Below are 27,586 nucleotides of genomic sequence, written 5' to 3'. Positions count from 1 at the left end.
TTTTTCTGTTTAAAAATGCCAAAAAGTAACAGAACTGTAGAAAATGAGAGCCCCCCTATAAATCATGCCTCCCCACAATCCATGCTTGGTACACAACAAATAACCCTTGACAACTGTGCATCGTTTATCTTCCTGCGCCTTGTAGCATGACTGTCACATGGACGACAGCCAAGCTTAGAAGGTCTCTGAAGGCCCCAGAGACACTCCCGTCGCCCACCACAGGCGGGGTTGCGCTTCTGCAATCGGAGAAGTGCGGGGCACCAAGGGTGGGTGCTTTTTATGCGTCAGCGCGAAAGCCTTCCCTTTCCGTACCTTCCCTTCTGTTTGTCCCTCTTCTCCCTCTTGTTAGTTCTGCTCTTTTGTACTGATTCCCAAAGCTAGCTCAAGTTTTCTTTCAGTACCTTTAGAGTCTGAGATTGTTGTCTCTTTAGCAGACTTAGCACATCCATTCCAAGATTCCAAGAATCCTTTTACTATAAGCAAGGAAGTGATGGAAATTTCCCAGAAGTCTCAACATTACATTCTCTATGAGAATGCATGATGCTTAGATACAAAAGAGGCATGGGATACAGAGGCAGCAGTAGAGAAGAATAAGATATATATATATCACACGAAATACTATCTGCATATTCTATACATCTACTCTTACCTCTGTGAAGATGCTCACAGATGTCTTCACCATCTGACATGTAGGTGATCCACTTATGGGTCTGTTTCCATGACGCCACCACCTTGTTGCCATGCTGGACCTGGACCTTGTACTGGAGTGGGCCCATGATCATCTTCCTGTTACAGTGCCATCTCAAGGAAATGAGGGTGGAATCACATTCATAAAGGCTTAATGGCTCTTCTGGATTGGATAGATTCAGGCCGAGGCAGCCACTGCCTCCCACATTAAAGAGGTGACTGTTTGAAACCCATTTCCACAACATGTACTTATTTGGCTGCTTGCAGTCCTCCAGGGTCAGGACAGATCTACCTGCCTGAATGCATGTCTTGAGGCTCTCGCTCTGGATAATGAAAATGCCTTTATCTGTAACAGAAGAAATGAAAGATGTGGTATACAATTTTCGTGTGTAATTAGCTAGGCTGTGATGATCCCAGTGCGAGTATCTGCGCTGTGATAAGATACAGCTGCCAGTCATTTCGCAGTTGAGGGACCGGGTCCACGGGCTTAATTTACACAGAATAGTTTTCTGGTAAGCAGATCAGTCTTTATTGGCAATGACGAGAGACCATTGACCTAGGAGGTCCCTGGGCATGGATGAACAGGGTTTCCTGGAAGTCCAAGTTCTTATAACGCTTGAACAGAGAACAGTGATGCAAGGGACCAGTAGGGGGGACATTGGGTGTCCAGGGTGTGGCCATAATCTATTTGTCTTCAGACAAATTTCTTAGTATTTGGAACAGGACGGCTCAGGCAAGAGCCATTGAGATAGAGACCTCTAGCCTCATGTTCATGCAGAGACCCGCAAGGTAACAGAAGCCCTTGTCTGCAGCTGTCTGATAGAGGATTCAGTACTGGTGAGAACTTAAGGCTTCTGCCAATGGCTTTCTGTCTAGATCCATCAGGAATGTGAAGGTGCCAACGTCTGCTATTCTTATCATGAGTAGCCTAGGGAGCATGACGGTGCCATCAAGAGAATGCATGATGTTTAGATACAAAAGAGGCATGGGATACAGAGGCAGCGGTAGAGAAGAACAAGATAGAACAGCACAAGATAGAATATTCCCTTGGCCAGTTTCCTGTGAAAAAGATGGTAGGATCCAGCCAGAGAAGCCATGTCCACTGCTTGCCTGCTGACCTAGACGTCACCTACTCCATCACTGGGCACACATTTCCTCATAGGCCTTCTCCTGATGATGATGCTGTCTTGGTTCTGTAATCTCCATTCAGTAAGTGCATGATGCTGACTGGACATGTCAGCAGCTGCTGCTTAAAGCGGCTTTATCTCAGAACATCTGTTCACATCCACGAGTTCTTTTGTCCTCCCCTGAACTAGGCTCCCAGATTATGCTTTACTTCTCATATATTCCTTAGAATTCTGAAGGGACCGTATCGGATTCCTTAAAATGGCTGGTTTAGGGGAGTGGGGAATCATAGAACAACAGTAGGCAGAGTCAGGGGGAGCCTCTGAGAGATGTGGAACCACACCGATGAGCCTCCCAACACAGGAGCATGAAGAGCAGGGCCTCCTTTTGGGGGAAATCCTTTTGGTTTCCTCCAAAACTGATCTGGCTAAGAGCTGATTTCTAGTAACCTAAATCATTTAAGACTCTGTTTAAAAAAAATACATTGTCTGTGTATTAGTGAAAGCCGTACCTCATCTAATAATTGATAACCTTGCTCATAGGTAGGAGTGTGAGGAGTTAAATTAGTTGTCAGAAAAATGCTTTGATTACCTCACATCAGAGCAGAAGAGAAAGGAGTGCTGAGGGGCTGGGGTGGGGTGAGGGAATGATGGTTTTTGGGAGATTTCATTTTGATCTGGAAGTTTGTCTTCCTAATGGAAGCCACGTCTGGGTGGTTATTAGTTCCAGTCATTCAAAATCAAATCCGCCTCTCATCAGCGTGATATGGACTTCAGTAATTAACCTTCCATCCAACTCTTCTTCTCACCTTCTCACGCCTGGGCAGCACGGTAGCCTTAATTTCGGCTGTAATCTGCTAATTGCTTTCGAGCCAACTCCGAGTCCCATTAATTTTTCAATAAGGGATAATTATTTTACTATGGTCAACCTGTGGCTTAGCTTCTATCTAACGTGCATATTCCAGTGTATTCAGCCCTGATGTCCACAGACCGGGCCTCAATTTATGCGTCTGAGATGGGTCCATTGGGTAATTGGATTGTGGGTAAGAGCTCTGGACCCAGGTGGACCCGCCACAGACCAGCTGTGTGTCTGTGGACTGATGGCTGGATCCCTGGGAGCCTCGCTTTCGCTGTTTTGAGTTGAAACTGTGTACCATATGAATTCATAGGATGTGAAGGGCAGTCCAGTAAATATGCCATGCAAAACTACCATGGCAAGCGAGAAGGGGCCAGTGAGCATGACTCAGTAGCCTTCCTCGGACTTCTTGATTTTGAGTGACAGAGCATGCTGCAGATCTGTAAATCTGTCTGGGCTTTATGAAGTTCTACTCTGGGCATTTGCCAAAGAATTTTTTATTTTTCAACATTATCATGAAGGTTTATTTTCACTTTTATTTTAACCACACACAGTGGAGCAAAAATGATCCTGGGATCTGCTATCATCCTTTATGGAGGAATCACACTCTTCAAAGAACCAGATTTGGCTGGCTGGGTGATGGTGGTGCACTCTTTTAATCCCAGCACTCTGAGAGTTCGAGACCAGCCTGGTCTACAGAATGAGTTCCAGGACAGTCAGAACTATAGGGTTTCTCTGTATAAATAAAAAAAAAAAACAAATAAAACGGCAACAAAAAAAAACCCCTCAGATTTTAAAAATCCTATTCTCACTTTTTCAAGTTCATGTACCATTATTATTATTAAGACTCCTCATGTTTTGTTCTTCCACACCCCCTTCATTGCAAAGTATATACTTAAAAAAACTGAGAGAAAGAAAGAGTTGTGACATGAACAAGTAGTATATTGGTGGTAGGTTAAATAAATGGTCCAAGAAATTGCACATCACCAGGATTTAAGGTGAAAAAATAACTTTTTAAGTTTCCAAATTAATACATTTTTAAGGGAAAAGAGTGGCAGAATCAGGTACGGTGCGATCACACCAGTAATCACCAAAATCTTTCCCAAAGCATAAAATACAACCAAATAAGCCTGGTCCATTCTGGTGATCTCCGGGGGCCATGCCGGCTCCGTGTCAGCTTCCTTTAGGGAAAGTGAATCAGTGTATATCTTAAACAGGTAGGCATGAACAAATGTGCTGCCTCCCAGCGAACCAAGCTAACAAACGATTCGAGCCACTTTCCCATCAAGTCACAACAGAATCTGATTCTAGTATTTCATGTCTCTGTGTCTGTCTACCATCCCTTTATTAGTGGCAGGGTCTTGCTGTTTTGTAGGCTGGTCCTGGGTTTCCTCCTTCTGCTCCAGCCTCTCACACACTGGGATCTCAGGTGTGAGCCACCCCACCTGGCACCCAACACCCTCAATTTCCTTGAATTCACAAACAGCGAACAATCTCCCAGTGGACCATGAGGAGACACACTGTAAGCATCATTGTCAGAGCAGCTACTGTGTGCACATCTTAGCTGTCCCTAAAAAATTCTGCAATGTGGAAAAAGGCCACTAATCCTTAGTGTATGCAGTTGCTGGATTTCAGAGGGGATGGAAATCAAGTGTGGGAGGAATCAAGATTGATTATATATGTCAAGGACATCAGTTCTGCCTGAACAGCGACTAAATGATTAATGAAGTACTGCCTGAATTACTAAATATCTTTGCAAGGAAGTGTTATGTTCTTCCCTTCCTAATTATAAATTTGGGTGGAGGAGAAGTATGGATTATTAGAAGAAACCTAAAAGCTAATTAACATTGTTTAAAGCACAGGTAAAATAGTACCCGCGTTTCCCTTCTGAGTTTCTAAGCAGGGAGAAGGAACCCTGGCTTGATCAACTGCTCATCTTAAGATACTTTTTTCATGACTGTGGGTGGCCCCTTCCTTCACTTACTCATTCCAAAAGCACTCATTGGTGCCAGCCGTGTGGGAGGGACAGGCCTGGAGGCCAAGAACTGTTAGTCTCTCTGTCCCTGGAAACTATCAATCTGTGTGCTCTGGGATCTTGAGAATTGCCCTAGCTCGTATAATGAAGGAAGTCCCATCAGCGCTGAAGAAACATGACTACAATCACACTCAAAATGAGCCTGTGAAAATAAGTAATTAAAATAATCCAGGACAAAGAAGATAGATCACACAAAAAGACACTTAACGGAGCCTCCCACGGCTGTCAGTAGGAAGTAGATGGGACTCCCTTCCATGTACGTAGGGAGCATGTGGATACCTGTGCTTGCCCATCTTCCAGGGAAGATAAGCTGAACAGCCCTGGGTAGAACCTGAGTTTAGCAGAGGAGACAACATTCACCCAGAAACCCAGACCCGTGACCTTCAGAGTCAGCTAGGGCAACTTATCTAATTGAGCCATTCATTCACTGTTTCTCTTCCAAATTCACTTTGCCTTAGGATACAAGTTCAAAATTTACTGAGGACTGTATTCCACTGTGGTTTATTTTTATATATCCTGTCAAAGCATTTAGAAAGAAGAAAATAAACTTGAAATTTTCAAGAGCAAACATGCAGTGACTGAACTGTTGGGAACCTGCTGAAGGAAGGTATCTAAGTCAGAGTGCTGCCCTCAGGAGTCAGTGCCAGGGACGAAGGTGATTGTAACTCAAGGCCAAACTTACGTTTCCCTAAGAGAAGTCCATTGCAGTGGAAACCAGAGGTAAACGGCATCATTTTGGTCTTGAATATCAAAGGATCACAGTCCTCATATTTTCACCCAAGAAATGCTGACTAGGGGCCTGATATTTGTAACCGCAGGTGTGTACTGGTTCAAGATAGCTGTCTCTGTTTGTCACACAGTGTTCAGTGTTCGTAATAGTAGGGGACTGAGTCCATAGATATCCTGGTGGCTAACTAAGGGATCCTGCAAAGAGGATGGATGCCCTGGACACAGCTCAGAGATGATGACAATAGTTAGCCTTTGGGCGATGACAGCATAGCTGGATAGAAAATGTTGGAAAGCCAGGGACCTTCGCAGAGGCAGTCCCAAGCCAGGGACTACTGTGGAAACAGGCCCAAGCCAGCAGCCTCTGCTGGTGCAGGCCTGAGCCAGCAACTTCAGCGGGAGCAGCCCCAAGCAAGGTAACCTCAACAGATTAAAAAAAAATGGAATAACCCCATGTATTTTATCGGATCACTGTGGTTTAAAATTAGAATTCAACAGCAACACTAGTTTCAGAAAGCCCACAAACACATGGAAATTAAACAATGCTCACTTGAATCATCAATGGGTCAAGGAAGAAATAAAAGAAGAAATTAAAGACTTTCTAAAATTCAACGAAAATGTCCATACATACATAAAACATAACCAAATTTATGGGATACAATGAAAGCAGTGTTAAGAAGAAAGTTCATAGCACTAAATGTCTACATAAAGGAGCTGGAAGAATCCCACACTAGTGAGTTAACAGAACACCTGAAAACTCTAGAACAAAAAGAAGCAAACTCACCCAGCAGGATTAGATGGCAGGAAATAATCAAACTGAGAGCTGAAATCAACAAAATAGAAACAAAGAAAACAAAACAAAGAATCAATAAGACAAAGAGTTGGTTCTTCAAGAAAATCAACAAACCTTTATCCAAACTAACCAAAAGGCAGAGAGAGAATATTCAAATAACAAAATCAGAAATGAAAAGGGGGACATAACATCAGACATGGAGGAAATCCAGAGAATCATCAGGTCATATTCCACAAAACTGGAAAACTTAAAAGAAATGAACAATTTTCTGGATAAATATCACTTACCAAAATTAAATCAAGACCAGATAAGCAAAATAAACTAACCTATAGCTGCTGAAGAAATAGAAACAGTCATCAAAAGTCTCCCAACCAAAAAAAAAAAAAGCCCAGGACCAGATGGTTTCAGCTCAGAATTGTACAAGACTTTCCAAGAAGACTAATACCAATGCTCCTCAAATTGTTCCACAGAATAGAAACAGAGAAACACTGTCAAACTCTTTTTATGATACTACAATTACACTGATACCCAAACCACACAGACATTTCTAAGAAAGAGAATTATAGACCAATCTCACTTATGAACATTGGTGTAAAAAGACTCAACAAAATACTGGAAAACGGAATCCAAGAACACATCAGAAAAATCATCCACTATGATCAAGTCATCTTCATCCCAGAGATGCAGGCATGGCTCAACATACAAAAATCTGTCAATGTAATCCAACATTTAAATAAACTGAAAAAAAGACAAAAGCCACATGATCATCTCATTAGAAGCTAAAAAAAAGTCTTTGACAAAATATAATATTCCTTCATGATAAAAGTCTTGGAGAGAGCAGGGATACAAGGAACATACCTAAACATAATAAAGGCAATATACAGCAAGCCAACAGCCAACATCAAACTAAATGGAGAGAAACTCCCAGTGATCCCACTGAAATCAGGAAGAAGAAAAGGTTGTCTACTCTCTCCATATCCAGTTGATGTAGTTAGTACTTGCAGTTTTATGAAGCAGTAAGACAACAAAAGGAGATCAAGGGGATGCAAATCAGAAAAGAAAAAGTCAAACTCTCACTGTTTGATGATGATATGATAGTTTACATAAGTGACCCCAAAAAATTCTACCAAGGATCTCTATAATTCATAAACACCTTCTGTAATGTAGCAGGATACAAGATTAACTAAAAAAAAATTAGTATCCCGCCTTTACACAGATAATAAATGGGCTGAAAAAGAAATCAGAGAAACATCACCCTTTACAATAACCACAAATAACAAAAAATATCTTGGAGTAATTCTAAACAAACAAGTGGAAGACCTATATGTCAAGAACTTTAAATCTTTGAAGAAAGAAATTGAAGAAGATGCCTAAAAGTGGAAAGATCTCCCATGCCCTTGGGTAGGTAGAATTAACATAGTAAAAATGGCAATCTTACCAAAGGAAATCTACAGATTCAATGCAATGTCCATCAAAACCCCAGCAAAATTCTTCATAGACTTTGAAAGAACAATACTCAACTCTATATGGAAAAGCAAAAAACCTAGGATAATCCAAATCAATCCTCTACAATAAAGGAACTTCTAGAGGTATCACAATCCCTGACTTCAAACTCTACTACAGAGCTACAGTATTGAAAAAAGCCTGGCATTGGCATAAAATCAAACAGGAGAAACAATGGAACCAAATCGAAGACCTGGATATCAATCCACACACCTATGAACACCTGATTTTTTTGACAAAGAAGCAAAAAATATAAAATGGAAAAAAGAAAGCATATTCAACAAATGGTGCTCTCATAACTGGATAGCAACATGTAGAAGAATGAAAATAGATCCATATCTATGGCCATGCACAAAACTCAAGTCCAAATGGATCAAAGATTTCAATCTACCACATTGAACCTCACAGAAGAGAAAGTGGGAAGTACACTTGAACCCATTGGCAAAGGAGACCACTTCCTAAATATAACCCCAGTAGCACAGACACTGAGAGAAACAATTAATAATTGGGACCTCCTGAAACTGAGAAGCTTCTGTAAAGCAAAGGACACAGTCAACAAGACAAAATGGTAGTCTACAGAATGGAAAGAGATCTTCACCAACCCCACATCAGACAGAGGTCTGATCTCTGAAATATACAAAAAAAAATACAAAAACCCAAGAAACTGATCATCAAAAGAACAAATAATCCAATAAAAAATGGGGTACAGACCTAAACAGAGAACTCTCAACAGATGAATCTGAAATGGCTGAAAGACACTTAAGGAAATGTTCAACATCTTTAGTTATCAGAGAAATACAAATCAAAACAACTCGGAGATTCTATCTTACACTTGTAAGAATGGCCAAGATCAAATCACTGATGACAACTTATGTTGGAGAGGATGTGGGGTAAAGGGAACACTCCTGCATTGCTGGTGGGAGTGCAAGCTGGTACACCACTTTGGATGTCAGTATGGTGATTTCTCAGAAAATTAGGAAACAACCATCCTCAAGACCCAGCAATACCACTTTTGGGTATATATCCAAAAGATGCTCAATCGTGCCATAAGGACATGTGCTCAACTATGTTCATAGCAGCATTGTTTGCCATAGCCAAAACCTGGAAACAACCTAAATGCCCCTTGACCAAAGAATGGGTAAGAAAAATATGGTCCATTTACACATTGGAAAAAAATAATGACATCTTGAAATTTGCAGGCAAATGGATGAATCTAGAAAACATCATTTTGAGTGAGGTAACTCAGACCCAGAAAGACAAATATATGTACTCACTCATAAGTGGCTTTTAGACAAAAATCAAAGGAAAACCAGCCTACAATTAAAAATCCTAGAGAACCTAGACAACAAAGAGGACCCTAAGAGAGACATACATGGATCTAACCTACAAGGGAAGTAGAAAAAGACAAGAGCTCCTGAATAAATTGGGAGCGTGGGGATCATGGGAGAGGGTAGAAGAGAAGGGGAGAGGGAGGGAGGGAAGTAGAGAAAAATATATAGCTGAATAAAAAACAATTAAAAAGAAGAAAATGTTGGCATCAGGAGAACGTGAAGTTAGACTGACTTCTTTGTGCTTTGAGGTCACTCTGTGACGATCTTGACCTTTATTTCAAAAAGTTTGTATTATTATTCCTATGAAAGGGAGGTTTTAAACAAAACATGGCTGAGGCTGTGGCTTAAAAGATGAACTATGGTCAAAGAGCATTCAAGAAAGACATTTATTGCTTACTTTTTGTGTGCCCAGCAACCTTTTAGATGCCCAGACAAGAAAAGACAAATAGCCAAGCTCCTGCCTCAAAGGCCCTCTGGTTTAGGTGGAAAGAGGTGGTACGTGAGTGGGTCTGAGGAACAGTCTGGAAATTATAGTTATAATCCAGAATCAGAGACTGGAAGCATATATGGAAGTCAGGGAGGCACTATATGGGGAAGAAATGGCTATCAGTGGATGGTAGGTGCTACAGTATGGAACGGGATGAGTGTGTCTTCAAGGGTCCACACGATGGGAGCTTGCGCTCTCTGTAGCAGTGGTGGGTTCAAGACAGACCTCAAAAGTAATAGAACTCTGAACGCCACACCCACCCTTCAACAGAATTCATGCAACTTTCAAGGAATTCTGATTGGTTCTTATGAGAATATCGTCATAAAATGAGTAAAACTGGCCGGGCGGTGGTGGCACATGCCTTTAATCCCAGCACTCAAGAGGCAAAGGCAGGCAGGCAGGCAGATCTTTGCTAGTTTAAGGCCAGCTTGGTTAACAAGAGCTACTTCCAGGACAAGAGCCAAAGCTACAGAGAAACCAAAAAACCAAAACAACAACAACAACAAAAAACGTAAAACTAATCACTTTCTGTGTGTTTGCTGTGTGTTCTCTCATCTATCAGTAAAGTTTTCCTTCACTGACTGATGGCTATGCTTGAAGATATCTCAGCTGTAACCTCAAACAGTGGAGATTATTCCTGCCTTTTCGTTCTTTAACCATCAGAGAAAATGAACCCTGTCAAGACCACTGCACCATAGCAAGAGTTAAAGAACAATTGAATCCTTCTTGTGCCAACTGGAGACACCTGTAGGAAGTGTCTCTTGAGGGCCTTCTACTTCTACCCGTCTTTAGTGTCTCCTGGGTTAGACAGCTCTTCTCTTAGAAGCCGCTGCATGAAGATATAGCCAGGACAAGCTTTGAACTGCTAATTCTCTGAATGGCATCAGCACTTTTAGCAAACACCACTTGCAACAACAAAACAGAGTTCTAAAGAAATCCCATGCTATGGTGGCATTTTAGGCACACAAAGGGCTCTCTAGTTTTCAGCAGGTGATTCCATAAGGAAGTTGGCCTCTGTGCTGCTCTGTCTGGGGAGTGCAAGGAAAGTTCAAGTTCACAGTTCACACCAAGTGCAATGCTTAAGACAAACTACTAAGAAGTCATAGCTTGTGAACTGTGCCCAGTGTCAATCTCCTTTCTCAGTTCCCCAAGCTTGAGGTCTCTTTGACTCCATCTACCCAAACATCACCCACTGGCCCCAAATGCGGGCCTACATCTTCTCCTTGAGTAAGTTTATTTCACGCGCGCGCGCGCATGTGTGTGTGTGTGTGTGTGTGTGTGTGTGTGTGTGTATGATCTATATGTGTGGTATATGCATGAGCACTTGTGTCTGAGGTATTAATGGAGGCCAAAGAAGTTGGGTGCCCTGCTTTGTCATTCTCAATTATATCCCTTTGAGATGGGGTCTCTGGTTGACCTAGAGCCATGTTGGAGGCCAACAAGCCCCATAGATCCTTCTGTTTCTGCCCACTCTACTTCCCCAGTGCTGGAGTTACAAGAACAAGTGAAACTACACCTGGTTTCTTTCATATGGGGATTTGAATCCCAGTCCCTCATGTTTGCATATCATACCTGTTAACCCATCCCCCAGCCTCTCTGACACTATCTTTGTTTGAGTACAGAAGGGTGTGGAGATAAATGGGAAAGGCATGACCCTGTAACTAGTCTGGAGGCGGACATCTTCTGTCTGGAGATGTATTATCGCTGTATCAGCTTCCAGTATTTGGGTTTGTCTGCGTCCTGGTGAGCGCAGGGATTCAGACCCAGCCTCATGCTTATGATTCTGTAGCAGGAAGGGGTTTGTAAGCTGTTGAACCAAACTCCACGTAGCTCTGAGGTAGAGAAGTCTGGTTCTCTTCCATATGACTTTGGAATCCAGAAATGAGGCTCTGCACCTGCTCACAGCCAGGGCCCCGCCTGGTTCTCCACAGAACGGATGCAGATACTCAAGAGAAGGGCAAGGGAGCAGGTCTTCACCACGCCTCTCTGCACATAAGTGCACAGTTCATCTCAAATTGCCTGAGTGTTATGTACACTTTTAACAGCCCTTGGGGTCCTGTCAACGGCCTTTTATTAATCAACTAACAAGTTATTTAAGTGCAGAAAGCAAACAAATAAAACAAAACAGAAACCTCAAGCCACAACACTCCTCTCTCAGCTCCTCCTCCCTCAGCGCTTTCCTCCTTCCCTGCCCTAGCATCGTCCTTGATTCCAAGGTGTCTTTATTCTCCAGCTGCTTGTAAACCTGAATAATCACCACCTCCCCAGGTCCACAGGTCCCCTCCTGCTAAATCTTTTTACGTGTTCTTTTCCCTTTCTCTCTAATCTCCCCAAATCACCAGTCCAGGTCCCGGGAGGCACACAATGCCCTTTGTTACAAGTGGGGAAATCAAACCCCAACTTAATCAGCTCCACTGGGTACACTCTGTGAGGCTTCAAATTGCCTGTTATCAACCCCTGCAGGTGCGGTAACCATTTAGGCTGCTTTTGATAGTCTCAGCCAGCCTGGACCATTCTCCCTCCTCTCTCCAAGCCCCCAGCCAGGCTCTTCGTCATAATTCCATATCTTACAAATAAGATTTAAAGCTGAGCCAGGAACATGTTTCTACCCTTCCATTTTCAACCTATTCCTGCGTCATCTTGCCATCATCTAAAAGGAGAGTATCCAGCAGACATCACTGGGGTAAAAAAAAATCGTTATTCACCATGACTCTGTTATCTTCTTACAGCCTGTGTTGAAACTACACATCTTAGTCACCAGGGAGCATGCTTACAAGGACAAGTTACAGCAGGACACAGTAGGATCGCTAAACTTCCAGCCCAAATGCCTGAATATTAAAGCCCTGGGGGAAATGATACAGACTGAACCTAGCAAGCAAACAGAAAACAGCTCCACCGTCAACCGAGGGGGGAAAAAAGACTCAGGAAATACAAACAAACAACCTTTCTAAAGGCAGAAGAGTTTATACTGACCTGACTAATATACCTTTAGAATGTGCCTGCTTCAAAATTAATGTAAACTTGAGGTAGGTGTTTAGAAGGCAAATACAATGTAACATGGAGGGGGGTTGTTTGTATCTGTATTAGTTGCCACAAACTCTTTGGTCAAAAGTCACACCGCTATATCCAAGAAGTCTGGGATGAAAGGAAGCCCCTGGCCTGGCAGTTGCTCTGGCTTGGACTCCAACTCACAGCCTGCCAAGCCGTGACCCCAGCCCTGGGGAGGGTGAGGACCATTCCCCCAGGCTATTTATGCTTGTGCTGGAAAGAAGAATGAGTGGTTTTTGGGGGGGTTGCGTGGATCCCCCTCTGTCTCTCTCTCCCTTGCCATGCTCTCCTGGCCACCCGAGAGTGCAGCATTTATTAAACATGGGCATTTTCATTTGGCTTATCTGGTTTGATTGGATTTCTTTGTGCCATCTTAGGAAATATTCTTAACACAAACACAGTGGCGTCTACACCAGAAATGTATTTTCTCCTGATTCTGGAGGCTGAAGGGTGAGGTCAAGCAGGGCAGGGTTGGGTCTTCCTGAGACTGGGAGGGAAGGAAGCCCTGTCATTGCAGTGGATCTTCAGCTCTCTGTTTTCTCTGCATTTCTTTACTCTGAATTCCCCTTACCAGGAGTACACCATTGCATAAGGTTAGGACCATGCTAACTAACTCACTTGAACTCGTTCTCCTTTGAGAAAACTTTTTTTTTCTGAATAAGCTCTCATTCTGAGGTGCTGGGGGCTTAGGACTCTACCATATGATTGGGGGTTGAGGGCACAATTCAAACGGTGACAGTCTCCATCTGTGATAGTTTGAATAAAAAAATGTTCTCCATAGACTCAGGTACACAGAACCCTAGGTGACACTGTTGGCAGGCGCTGTGGCCTTGCTGGAGGAGATGTGCCATTGGGCAATGGATTTGAGAGTGTGTTGCTTTGTCCCATTTCCAGTTTGCTATCTTGCCTTCATGTTTGAAGTTGAAGATGTGATCTCTCAGCTTCCTGCTCTGGCCTTCTGCTGCCAAACCGCACTTGTCATTGAAACCAAATGAACTCTGTTTTCCTTACGTTACCTTTGGCTGTGGTGTTATACCACAGCAGCAGAAGGGCAGTTAATACACCATCTTCCTTATTAGATTATTTGCAGACTCCCATGCAAAACAAGAACAAGCATCCCTGGATAACAACAGAGAAATAGCTCTCCTTCCCACAGGCCCACAAGGATTACACCTTATCCCTTAATACTCCTTGACACACATTTAGTATCTAGATCGGACATAGGTGACCAGCTCCCACTTAGTCTTCTTATAGTATGTGATGAAGCTGCTGGCCAGTGAGCAGTCCACGCTCAGGCCCCGGACTGTGTGTTTGCCATTCCAAGTGGAAAATAGCAGTCGTTGTAGGCATGTACCAGGGAGGAAGTAGTCAAGAACCCAACCCAGAGAAGAAAAGCCAGGTGGATTGAATCCTGATCCTCTGGCTTGTTCTCCCCTGTCCATCAGACTTACATAAGGCACATAAACTCAAAGATAAAATTATTAAGACCTCCAAACTACAGAGCATTAAACTGTATGCTGGAGGCCCTTCTGAGCTTGGGATTCCAAGAAACTACATTGAGTACATGTCCATGAATCCTTCCCCAGTCTTCTTTGAGCTAAGTCAGTGCCATGGAGAAAAGACTGGCAGGCTACAGAATACACGCTTGAGACTAAAAAAGACTCGGCCTTGGATTCCCCATCTGCAAAATAAGGTTCAACCTAGCATCATAGATTCCTCATGGGGGATACCCTTGGTCATCCGGAACACTTTGGAAACATCAATACAAGTGAAAACAAATCTTAATTTTGAATGTCAGGACAGTGAAAAACAAAAAAACAATGTTCATAGTTACATAATAGTTACATAATCTCTTTGAATTTCCTGTTTATTTTCATCCTTGCAAACTTTCAACAACAGTAATGACCTATTCTTTTGGAACAACACTAGTCTGGGAAGTAACATAAATTAAAAAGTCATGTGACCACTCAGGAAAGAAGAAAGTGAACAGAGCTCATTTTTTTTTTTTGAGCGGCTTTACGTTATAGAGCTACTATAGGTAATCTCATATTTATGAGGTGCTCTTTGGTTTGTTTCTTCCAAATTATAATTTAACATATATATATATAATATATAAATTATAATATTTCTTTTCATTTCAATCAGTTCAAGCCATGACTTACGTTCTCAGCTATAGGCCAGCTCTCTTCCCCCTAAAAAGCTTTCAAGGAGAGTTTCTGAAGGCATAAGGAAGGAACAGTCCACAGATGTCTCAAATCTGTCCCTCTGATGGATGGGGCTGAGTTCAGAAGGATACAGCACAGTCTCAATGCTGCTTCAGGACACACAACATAAATATGGGAATTGTCAGGTCAAAGAAGAGGCACTGCGTGGACGACTGGACTCCCTATGCAACTTAACCTTTCTAGCCATTGGCCCGGAACCTGCTTGAATGGCACCTGATGCTATGACAACGAACAATGGGAAACAAGATTCCAAACAATAAAGAAGAGCTAAAAGGACCAGGCAAACTGGAAATCTATGTTACTGTGCAAAGTAAGTGAGTGAGGTAAAGAGCCAAGCACAGGAGGCTGAAGAGAGATGCTGAAGATGCTGGGCAGAGATGAGAGAAATGAGGTCCAGGAGGTTGGAGTGATATGTGGCCAGGGAAGGCAGTCTGTCTGGTCATGCTTTTGTTTAAACTCCCAATCTCCAGGCTAGGAGAATGGCGTTTTGCCTAAGGACATAGGAGTTTGCTAGAATGGTGTATAAATCAACAGGTTTGCACTTTTTTTTTTTGCTTTACAGAAATATTCACTTGTGCATGTGTGATTTGAAAGCAAGGACTGCAGATAGTACAAAGACCCATTGATCATCCTAGGGCTAAATTGATTTTCATGCTCCAAGTATAGAATAGGAGAAAGACTCGACTAGGTCATGGGGTTGCAGAGACACATCCAACACTTTGAATCAATGTATGCTTCCTCCCTACTCTCTAAGTCCTAGAGATGCAAGCTGCTTAACCTAGCATCCCCCTTAGGCAGGTATAGATTGCTGTGGCCTGCCTCGGTGTCATGAGATTCAAAGTGATGCATAGAAACAGGCACAGAGTCCTCTCCAGTGTGGGAAACTACTAGGGTCAGTAAAGAGGGCATTGCCATGGGTATGAGAAATGGTGCTAAGGGAGAACATCATAGTCACAACTCTTCCCCACCACCGCCCGCCTCCAGGATGTGGCTCTCAGCCTCCTCTTCTGAAAGCCCTCCCAGGTAGCCATCTCTCTTCTCTTCCTCTACTGGACCCTACTGCCCTGAACCACTTTTCCCCACATGCACCATGACTCTGACGGCAGCAGGCTCCTCTCTGTTCCTTTCATCGGAAAATCTTTAGCTTCCACACAGATACAGCAATTCTCTAACTCAGTGCTTTGCCTACTGGTGGCTGTGCCTTCTAGCGTAGGAATGAATTTAGTGCCATAATCATTATGACAGATTCAACGCAATGGTATAGAGTAGAAAAACAGTATGATCTACTGGGCAAGGGTATCTTTCTGATGAAACATCCAGATATATACTGTGCGTTACCGTATGAAATAGGTCCGTGAACACTACACTCTTGACTTTGGCTCTAGTATTACTCTGGCCGATTGGTTTCTTGACTTCTGCTTCAAATCTCTTTTCTCACTTACTGTTCAATTTCATGACTACTCCCACAACCACATCTTCCCAGGAAGCTGCGGGAGCTACACATATTTGGCGCCGGTACCCAGAATGGATACATTTCCCAAATGGGACTTTCCGTGTCTGCTACCCCACTCCCTTCATGAACTTCTCCAACCTCCTTTCACTTACTCATTTTTAAATAAAAAAGTAACCAAAGTAAAAAAAAGTAACCAAATAAATAAATATAGTTATACATGCATATGTATATGTACATATTATATATATATATTAAATTCACACTAGATGCTCCTTGTTAGAACTGACTTAGCTCAACCTTAACTTTCCGGATGATGTCTTTGCTGGGCTGCAGGGGGGCTGCTTCATTCCAGTGGCCAGTATTCTTGGGTTTCCATACGGTTCTGGGACACTAACAATGAGCCTCACCCTTAGCCTCAGCGACCTTAACAGGCCTTTCTCTTCACAAATGTAAGAGCCTCAGCAGGAGCTGTCAACTCACTGAACTTTGACAGTGGCTGATGCAGTGTTCTGGGGCTTTCTCATAAAACACGACCCAATACCGTATCTCCCTTTCTTCTTATGCCGACCCCCTACTTATTCCTCAGGAAGAAAGGAGCCCTTTGGCGGGCTGCCGGCTCCTCAGCCAGTCCCTGGCCTGCGTTCCTTCCACTCTCCTCATGGCTTGCTGTCCTGCCACCCATTGCTCTTTTCCCGGTTGTTTGTGTTTCTGTGTCTGTTTCTGGCTTCTTGCCTTCTTGGAGACAGTGTCTATCCCTTCTGGTTTTATTTCCCCAATACGGGGGAGTGGAGCTGCTGCTGCTGCTGGCTCTGAACTCACATCTGCTAACCTGGTGCTTGTTCATCTGCAGACAAGACCTACGCACCAACAGATGGTGTTTCTGGAATGTACTTAACCAAACATGTTTCGGAACGCCTCCCTTTCTCCTTGCTTCAGCTCCATGTTGACTTGCCTTTAGCTATGATTGGCGTCCATCTAGCAGATGAAAACATAAATTGTTTTAGTTCCGTACTCATTAAGAGTGGCCTTATAGCGACTGTACGTAACAGGTTACATGCTCACTAGTGTTCTGTGCATTCCAAGCACATACCAGCCCCGAGAGGCAAATGGTACTCTGCTGTGCTGACTTTTCAATCAAAAACCAGTCAGTGTGTCATATGGCAGTAGAGTTCATCGAGTTTCAGATTCCAAACTGAATTCAACCCCTGCATATGATATCTGTACCTCAGTTTCCTCCTTTGTAAAACATAGAGTCCCAAAATGGCATGTATCCTCCTTTAGTTGTAGGATCATCATGACACGTTCTTTCCCTGGGTGGTCCAGGCTGTTCTGGAAGTTCAGCCACCCTGCATCCATCATTTCCTGTTCTCAGCACTGTACCTCCCCTTCCATCTTGACTAAACCAAAGGGCCTTTTGTGGTTGACGTTCCCTCACTGAGCCCTACCATGTGCTACAATTTGATAACAGCACTGTTCTGGTTAGTTTTCTCTTCCTGTGAAGGAACCCTCTGACCAAAAGCAACTTGGGAAGGAAAGGATTTACACACAGGTCTCAATCTATCATTGGGGGAAGTCAAGGCAGGACTTCAAAGCATGAACCATGGGGGAACACTGCTAGCTAGATCTCTAGCTGACTGGGGCTCACACTCATGCCTAGCTATCCTCATATGGCCCAGGACCACCTGCCCAGGAAATGGTACATCCCCTTATGGCCTGGGCCCTCCTTCATTAATTATCAATCAAGAAAACGCCTCATGGATTTGCCCACAGACTAACACAACAAACTCAACAGAAACTCCTTTTCCAGGTGATTCTAGGCTGTGTTGAGCTGTCAAGTTGACCTCTCACCTACTATGCTGGGAGGGCAAAGGGAGAATAAAGAGGGAGCCAAGCATCCCGAGGAAGGACAGGCAAAGTCTTTGCTAAAGGAAATCAGCCAAGTGGGCATGAATACATTTTAAATCTATGCTGAAAGTTAAAAGCCGTAGCTGTGAAGGGTTCTGATCAGAGCAGAGTGAGAGAATTTCCTCCATGGTACCAGCTCCCCAGATACACAAATCCATCAGGCAAGGGCACATCTTCTGAACAATTAGTGCCAAGAAAAATGAGGATATGGCAACCCTGAGGTCATTATCTTGACCTTGAGCCCTGTCTAAAGCAAAGACAGTGAAACAAGGTGGGTGACAGGAGATGTGAGCAATGGCTGAAGGCCTCCCTGGTTTCTGTCTGATAAATGGCGTGTGCTCTTTCCCTGTGCAGTTTTGGGCTCCTCAGAAAGCAATCCCTGAGACGTGCATTTCTTGCAGTGCAGATTGTCTATTTGGGGGGCAGTTCTAGGAAGCATGGCAAGGGAGAGAGGAAATGAGCAGGGAAGGGAAGAAACCCACTATGTGCAACTGAGGTTCAATTTCACAGTGAGAAGACCCACTTAGAAGTCTCAGTGGGCCCACACAGGGATGGAAAGCTGTGGCATTTTCCACTAACACATGTCCATCCGTGTGTGTGTGTGTTGTTGTTGTTGTTGCCGTCATCCCCCCCCCCCCCATTGATTGTCATTCCTGAGACGTTGATTGCAGCTGTTCCTTGGCTCCCGCACTTGAGTACAAACTTCAGCTGTGCTGGCTAGTTTTATGTCAACTTGACACAAGCTAGAGTCATTTGTGCAGAGGTATTCTCAGCTAGAAAAGCAGGCCACAGACTGGCACCACAGGCTTGCCCCCAGGCAAATCTGTGGAGGGCCCAGCTTACTGCTGGTGGTGACTCCCTCACCTCGGCTGAGCAAGCAACAGGGAGCAATGCAGTAAGCAGCACTCTTCCGTGGCCTGCGCATCAGCTCCTGTTTCCAGGATCCTCCCTTGCTTGAGCTCCTGCCCTAACTCTCTTCCATGATGGACTGTTAATCTGTGAGGTGAAATAAGCTCTTTCTTCCTCAAGGTGCATTTTCTCATGATGGTTAGCCCAACAATAGAAACCCCAAGACAGAGTTAGACACTCTTTCAGGTTTCCTCCAGAATACTGATATTTTGTTCTTCCTTCTTTGCTAATAAAAACTTGATTCACATCTGCCTACAATTCACTTGCAATTCTGCTGGTGCAGGTGATAGGTTCTGGAAGGGAGCCCGGATGGCAGTTCGTGCAGAGTGCCTGTACCTTTAGCACACCCACTGCAGTGCCTGCCCATGACATTGAACTTCAGGTTTGCAGGCAGCTCCTAGAAAGTGTGCCCTTGTCATTAGCCACTTTCTCAGGCCAGGATTTGGGCCTGCCAAATATAGAAAGGATTTGCTCACGGTGGGTGCTGACTCTGACTGGAGGATCCCCAGATAGGCTGTATGTGGCTCGTTCCCAGCTTGTCTCTCTCACAAGCTGCTGCCTACCACCTAAGCCCAAGATTCGGATGCTAAAATGCAAGGCAGCCAACTGCAGGATGTGTGTGTGTTTGTGACGCATGCTGAGAGGGAGTTCGACTCAGCTGAACAATGTTTTAAGAGCATTTCCAACTTGGGGCTGCGGAAGTGTTGGTGTGATTTAGCCATGGTGAACATAAAGCCCCTAGAGTGCTAGGAAGTACAACCCAGAAAAAAAAATTCTCTTTTGAAAAAGAAATGTGTGTATATATTGCAAGGAAAATAAAAGAACAGAGACCTGGATTACATCTTGCTTTATGCCTCTATTCCAAATGTATTCCTAGGGCAGAGGGGGTGGGGGCTGCCAGGAGGCTCTGTCTGGTTTAAGGTCACAGTCACGCCTTCTGGGACACACCTTCCACGTCTCAGGGACTGGTTCCTGAGCTGGTCCCTGAAGGCATTGATCTTTCCTTGGGTTTCCCTCCACATTCACTGGCAAGTCATACTGTCTGTGGTTGGTGCTCAAACTTAGGCTGAATTTAAGAGTTTGTGCACGTGTTTGGGCTGTATAACTTAATTTTCAGTGGTCCCATGAATATTATAGATCCATTGTTCAGCCTAGGGAAACCGAGGAGCCGAAGGTAGTTTGTGTCTGTCTGTACAAATCTCAAGGCTGCTGAGAATCCGCTGAGAGATGGAACGCGGTGCCCCGCCTCCCCAAGGGGAGGAGCAGACAGGCCTGTTTGGGGGTCATCTGTCGTATGCACGGTGTCGGTGTCGTACAACCAAATACTCGCTTTGGTAGGGAAAGAAATTTAGACAGATCTTCGTCAGCTTTATCTAAAAGGTGACCTTCCTGAATAACTCTGGTAAAGTTTGCTTTTTGAAGCTATCCCCACCCTTCTAAATCCCGTGTGACTCTCTCGCCCAGAGGTCCTGCCTCTCGCCGCGCCCTAATTCGGAGGCCAATAGGAGTGCCGAAGGGACAATACGGACCGGGTCAGTACACTAGCCACCACAGTACAAACTTCTGCCCCGGGACAGTACACTAGCCACCACAGTACAAACTTGGACGTCTTGCTCAACCCGTATCCGTTTCCCGCCCCTGACACCCGAGTGCCAATTTGCCCCAACTCCAGCGCTGGGGACACTCACCTAGCCACTCGAGGGCCGGTTCCGGGGTGAGAGTTAAATCCTGGGCGCTGCCCGGGTGAGCCCCCAGCAACAGCAGCTGCTGCATCCAGAGAAGCTGCAGCATTGCTAACCATTGCACCATCAGGCACTCTAGGTGGCCACGATCGTGTCCCCTGCACTGGACTTCGGTGCAGGAGGCAAGAGCAGCCTCCACCCTTCTTGAGGACTACGCCACCTAGGAGCCCTGGAGATGAACTCGCCTCCCTTGTCGCCACTGTAGGAATACTTTTGGCTCTGGGCGTGGAGACACAAATAGCCGAGTTTTCCCCGCCCTGCACACGGGGCCTTGGGGAGGGAGGAGGAAGAGGGACCTGGCCCCGAGCAGTCCCAAACACTCCTGCCTTTGGGGTTCGAAGAAGGCAGGGCTGAGGAGGTCCCGTTGTTGCCCCTTCCTGCTCCTTCAGTACCTAACCTTATCTCACTCGGGTTTGCTCCCCTCTCCCCTCTCCCCCCCCCCCCACGCCCCATCTCGGGGGGGGGGGGTGAGAGAACTGATCCTCTCCGGGAGAAGAAACCTACCAAGTGGATTTGCAAGAGGGTTTGGCGGGCAGCAGATGAGTGAAAAGAGCTGTCTGATGAACTCAAGCCTGGAACGCCCCTGAACACAGGAAACACCTAGGGGGTTTCTGGTCTCCAACCTCGCCCCAGAGTAACTAGACGGAGTCTCCACTATCCAGCTTTATTCTGGCTTAAAATAACCCTAGGCTTCTGTTTCTTTAGATCATCTTTCTAATAAAATATCCCTGTGTAGAGTTGAGAAACCCTGCCAGAGAGGTGAGTGACTGGATCTCCCTTACTCTTTAACTCAACAAAACTTACTCCCTAGATGAGTAGAGACAAAACAATGAAAGATACAAGACACCAAGTCCCCAAATCCTGACCAGAGACAGTCTTTCTAACTGCCCCCCCATCCCCCTTAGTTAACTGCACTGGAAGCATTGAGCTCACAAGGGAGCAGGTTGAACAAGACCCACCCTAAGCAAGACCTTGGAATTAGAGGACAGCAAGAGGGAACCTGGTGGGGAAAGGGGAACAGGTGATACGATCTTGGAGGACCTGTATTTCTTACGTATTTTGTCGATTGCAAAACTTCCAAGTACAGGTAGCACAGTGCGTGACTCAGTAAACATGCCTCTGCCTGGAACTGATAGCCAGGAGTGAAGGCCAGAGTGAGATAGGCGCTCAGCTTTACAGGAGTCTGGACAGCTCTTGGGTGAAGGGTGAAATAAGCCTGGAACTCTGGGAACTAGCGAGGTCTGTGCACTTCTGCCCTGGTGAGAGCCTAAGGCTGGAGGCACCCGGTGTGTGGCTTAAGGAAAGGTGTACTGCCTGGCTGTCCTCTGGGAAGAAAACTGAAGGAGTCAGAGACAACTGGAGAACAGGAGATGTCCCAGTGTGTACCTCCAATCCATAGCGAGTCAGTTGTATGCAGAAGTCAGTATCTATGCCTGAAAATATGCGAAAAAAGAAAAGGGCACATTGTGAGCCCAGCAGACCACACAGTCTGCAGCCAGCAACAGTGACTTTCTCTCCATTGACCTCAGAAGCACATTACTGTGGGACTATTGCCTATAGTGGGAAGATTCGGTCCTGATTAAGTTGCCTGGCATCCATCGTGGCAGGCAGGTGCAATCCAGGTGGCCTAGTTAGGTAACAGGGTTGGTTACAGATGTTAATCTCTGGAGAGAAGCAGGGCAGTGGGAATAAAGGGGAGAGAGACAGGAGGATGTGGACTGGGTTCTGTAGGTCACACCACGCATGGGTGACGGGTGGTGGGAAGAAGCCGCGGGCTGGGACAGGAAGTTGTAAGAGACAAAGGTTCGAAGGAAGTGCTTATAGGAGAGGTTGTGTGCCTGGGCTAGAACAAAGGACAGCCACGGGGCACCCTAGGAAGTAGGGCAACCCTAGGAAGTTAGGTCTTCTACTTGCTGGGATCTCAATTTTAGCCACTGTATAATGAGGCCGGGGAGCCTTTTCTGATCCATGCAGAGAATATTCTAAAGCGGCAGAGCTCTGACGAGGAGGAGGGGAAGGGAAGGGAAACAAGTCATATTTCATCCTCAGAGCAATTAGAGTAATGAAGAGAGGTGAGGACAGCTTCCTGGCCTGTGACACCACATATCCTTGTTGCCATTATAGACTCAAGAACAGCTACCGTTTTTTATCATGTTTTCCCAGAATGTTATTATGGCTTAGAGGCAGAGATCCATGGTGGAATTTTTAGTCCCTGAGGAAGGAATGATTCTGCTTATTCTAGACTTCCATTTCAGGTTGGTTTGTCGTTGTTGTTTTCTGGGACAGGTTTTCTCTGTAGCTTTGGAACCTATCCTGGAACTAGCTCTTGTAGACCAGGCTGTCCTCAAACTCACAGAGATCCACCTGCTTCTGCTTCCGGAGTGGTAGGATTAAAGGCATGCACCGCCATCACCACCTGCCAGCACTGTGACTAGCTTTCTCCAAACCTTTGTCTGTAGAATGGGGAGAAAAACATCTCGTTGTGGGGTCACGTTCAGAACGTATTAAATGAGCTAATGGAAGCGAAGTGCGTAGCACAGTCTAACCTGTTGTGAATACCCATCCCTGGTGAAATTACCCCGGGCGAGTGAGAAGGAAACTTGCAACACGCAACAAACCCGCTTAGGAGTTTATTAGAGGGGGTGTGTACAGGCCTGGGGAATTGGTGTGCAGAGAAAGAGAGAGAGAATAAGAAGGCAAGTCCAGCTTTTTAAAAGCTGCCTAGCGCATGCGCACAGGGGGTTGGCGTGACTACGTCATACGCAGATATCACAGATGACGGACTCGTGCATGTGCAGAGGGACTTAACTGAGTCATCGTGGACGTAACCACGCATGCATGCATGTGGGTCACGCGGGGGCCCTTTAACATTCAGGCATCTCCATGCTGAGGGCCCGTCTGCACCTGCATGGCTTCTTATGTGGCTGAAATCATTACACTTAGGAGCTGCGACTGTGTGGGGAGGAAACAGCCAGAGGAGCAGACTCAAACTCAGAACAAGACTACAGAACGGTGGGTCATTGGGGATGTCTTTTGCCCCCAATATTAGCATCCTGGCACCCCACTATACACCCCCTTTATAATAATAAGAATGCACCCTGCAGCCCAAGACCTTACCTGCCCATAGGATGTATACACACACCACTCTGAACAATGGGATAGGTTTCTCCTCCTCTTAACAACAAACTTAGAACAATTTGGTTGCACAGTCCTCAGGACCAGACTGGACCAAACCAGATTTGAGTTCACATGCAATAAACCAAAACTGTCTTCAAGTTGAGCTTTTAGGGAGACTCTCCTATTTACCGTCTTATGACTGTGCACACTTGGGCATGCATATGATTAAAATAAGATGAATTATGGGAAGGAACATGCACATTGAAAAAATGTTTATGTCACCCAGTCTTTCACTCAAACTAGAGATCCACCCAAACTATATCCCTTAGTAAGATATGAGTCTGGATCCATTCAATTAGTCAACCAGTCTGACTCTATAATTTTAGTATAATGGAGGCTTTTTTTATCAAAACAAAAACAACAACAAAAAACCTGGACTGGACCCAATCAAAGAGTTCTCTATGTAAGGCCATGACTATTGTTAATCCAAGGAATTCAAAGGCAAAAATCACAAAGTTACAATTTTGGGGAGCCGGGTTAACTCACGCCTTGTTTAGGTGCAGGCAAAGCTTGGTTTTGTGACAGATGTCCTGCAAATGCCTCTGCCATCCAAGTAAACAAGGGGTTTATACAAAGGCAGAACTTTACAGTTAGCGTGTGAGTCTTGTGACCCCATTTCCTTGTAAGAATAGCTGAGGCAGTGAAAGATGTTACAACCATCAGCAGTTTTTAAGAATAGCTCAACTGTGCTGGAAGTCGTCCATCTTGGGCAAGTTAGCTGCCAGGTACTTTTAAGATAACAGCAGCTTCCTCACGGCTTGCAAGTTAAAAACAACTTTGTTTTTACAAGACTTTCCAACACAGTGAATTATCCTCTAAGCATAATGCTCACCATCCCAGTAACCAGCTCCTCATTCTTTTTAGATGCCATGAAAAGACACGCTGTGTAGTAACTTGGGCCCTGGAGTCTTCGCTGTGTGGCTTGCTATCAGTCCCTGCACTGTATTCCTTTCCAATATGTTCCATTGCTTTGCTCTGAACAAAAGCTTCCTTACCACTTTCCAATCTGTGTGGGTTTTTCTTTCATTCTTGAGTGAGGCCAAGAGCCTGGAAACACTAGGCCTAGGCCCCGACCACCATTGACATTATCAAAGAAGGGATCAAAAGAAAGGAGGAAAGAAAGAAAGAAAGAAAGAAAGAAAGAAAGAAAGAAAGAAAGGAGAGAGAGGGAGAAAGTGTGGGATCAGGGGAGAAGGAGGGAAGGAAGACAAGACAGGGAAAAAGGATGAGTTTAAAAGGATTATAGTATTTGAAGTCATTAGAAACTTGATAAAACTGTTTGGAACCTGAAGTATATGGATGAAAATGCTTAAGAAAATGTATGTGTTTAAAGCTCACTTAAAGAATGAGCTGTTATGCCCAGTCCGTGGGGACCCCAAAAGACCACCAGGGAGACCAACTCACCGAAATGCAAAAGCAAGGTTTATTTTATTGTGTACACGTTTTCAAGCCGTCAGGGACCTCGTCAGCGCAGCAGCACGAGAAGGTACCCCGCCCTTCTAGAGGGTGTTATTTAAAGGCAAAACCCAGAAAAGTTACATTAGCAGGGTGTGGGGTGATGGGTTCAATCCTGATTGGCTCGCATCTAGGGACTTCTCAGAAATTTTATTTTCGAAACTTGCTTGTTGTTTGTCAAGTTTTCTTATGGCTGACCTTCGGGTGGGTCATTCTACGGTTATTTGTACTTTCCAGATGGCTTCCCTGTTACTTTTGCCCCCACTCATTTCTGAGGACTGGAATGTTTTATGAGAAATAACTTACGCAAGACCCAAGATGAAAGTGGAGGACAAAATGGAGCAACTTTGGGTCTTCCTTCCCCCTTGTTCTAGTAACTATAGTGAACCCAATCATGGTTCCCAACAGTTAACTCATGAGTATCTTCAGTCCTGAGGGCACTGTAGATTTGCGATCTCTGGACCACAAGTTGTATTGTGCCCAACCTGAATTTTACTAGCCGGTTAAGAATGCAAGGCCCAAAAGTCAGTTACAAAAGCAGAATTACCAGGGGTCCCAATAGAGTAGAGATGAGAGTAGTCAACCAAGGGGAACTAGTAAATCACGTTTCAAACCAACCCTGGCTGGCCCCGCCTTCTCTTTTCCGCTTTGCCAGTCTTTCTCTAACTTGAGCCATGTTGTCTTTGATTATTCTTGAGTGATCAGTGAAGAAACAACATTCTTCACCTAGCGCTGCACAGAGCCCACCTGCTGTATAAAGAGAAGATCTAATCCCTTCCTGTTCTGCAATACTAACTCCGCCAGGGAGGATAAGGACTCCTCTAGGTGGGAGATGGATTTTTCTGTGCTCTCTGTACCCACATCTATGGTAACACATAGGTTGGAGTAATCTTGATTCTGGGTTACTGGTGCTGAGATTCCCATACCCAATCCCCCCAGGCTAGCGCCTAAAAGTAGGCTAAGGGTGAGGGCTGTCATAGGCTCTCTCTTATGTCTCCATAGCCATGAGGGCTGACTCCATCCTTGCTGCATGGGGTCTAGGAACTCCTGATCAGTGTGATAGATTATTCTCGGAATGAGCTTGACTAGTACACATATCTCCTGGTCTGGTTTAGGACTTCAGTATGCACACAAGGGGTAAGCCCCGTAGAACAGGCCCACCAAGTGTCATTGTGTGGGAGCAAGTACTGATCCTGCGTGATAATGTGGGCAGACAGTGAAGAATTACAGATGGAAGCTTTATCTGGGGGAACCTGTCCTATACATAGTCCCTACCCCATCACTTGTTCTAGGGTAAGGCCTTGTTTGTTCTGTTGCCACCAGCAGTGATTAATGTCAGTCGTCATGGAAACAGTAGCACTAACTTTTAGGCCCTCATAGTAAGGAGGAGCTATATCCTAACAGAGCCAGCAAGCTTTGGTCAAATTGGGTTGGGAAGCATTCAGTACCAGGTACGGTCTATCCAACAGAACCATTAAAGGGTGATTGTGTCCCATCAGTGGGTTGATGGTTGACGTGATTATGAGGCTAGAGATGACATTCACCTGAGCTGGCTGTGGAATCATTCCCTGGATGGAACTTGGGTGGCAGGCTCGGGGACTGAGGTAGATTAAGGACCCATTTGGGTCCTATCGAAACCTTAATGACTGTGCTTTGCGGATGGTGAATGTCAGGACTGGGTCATAGCCAGTGTGGTAGAGCTGTAGGCCCCAGGTCTTACCAGTGGTCCAATCAGCCTTTTTTCCCACCTCGGTGAATTGGATGACAAGCTGGTTGCAGTGCCCTAAGCAGTCGACCAGGGGTGGTTGGGGTATCGCTCCTTATCATAGCAGGGTCCACAGTCAATTCATTTGCTGCCTATGGGGCAAGTTCCTATCCTCACTGTCTTCATAACCCCTGCCCATTGAACAGTAATTAAGTCTCCAGGGACGGAGGGCAACCAGCTAATCCATCCGGAGGACTCACATCCCCATTTGGCACAGTAGGTATCCTCGGTACCCCCGCAAGAAGATTGTTGCTCCTTGGAACAAGAGTGATAGACATAGAATCCCAAGGATTGAGTTTCCTGCAAACAACTTGTTATGCTTGTAGTTGCTCTGAGCAAAACAACTTGTTTTCCTGTGTTTGTAG

The 27,586-nt window shown here is 45.0% G+C and overlaps 1 protein-coding gene across 2 annotated transcripts in view; it reads right to left on the bottom strand.

Moving 5' to 3' along the window:
- Positions 1-21,033, bottom strand: part of Pla2r1 (phospholipase A2 receptor 1) — a 107,519-nt gene extending 86,486 nt beyond the window's left edge. Inside the window, exons 1-2 of one of the 2 annotated variants that reach the window (XM_075985073.1) lie at positions 20,771-21,033; positions 650-1,033 (exon numbers count right to left, since the gene is read on the bottom strand). In XM_075985073.1, the coding sequence (XP_075841188.1) occupies positions 650-1,033; positions 20,771-20,891 (505 nt within the window). In that variant the 5' untranslated portion in view covers positions 20,892-21,033. The remainder of the gene's footprint in view (positions 1-649; positions 1,034-20,770) is intronic. The other variant, XM_075985074.1, reaches the window with a different exon arrangement.
- Positions 21,034-27,586: the final 6,553 nt, after the last annotated feature.

This window comes from Microtus pennsylvanicus, chromosome 9, assembly GCF_037038515.1.
Source record: "Microtus pennsylvanicus isolate mMicPen1 chromosome 9, mMicPen1.hap1, whole genome shotgun sequence".
Taxonomy (NCBI): domain Eukaryota; kingdom Metazoa; phylum Chordata; class Mammalia; order Rodentia; family Cricetidae; genus Microtus; species Microtus pennsylvanicus.
This window is presented reverse-complemented; position numbering and strand designations above follow the sequence as displayed.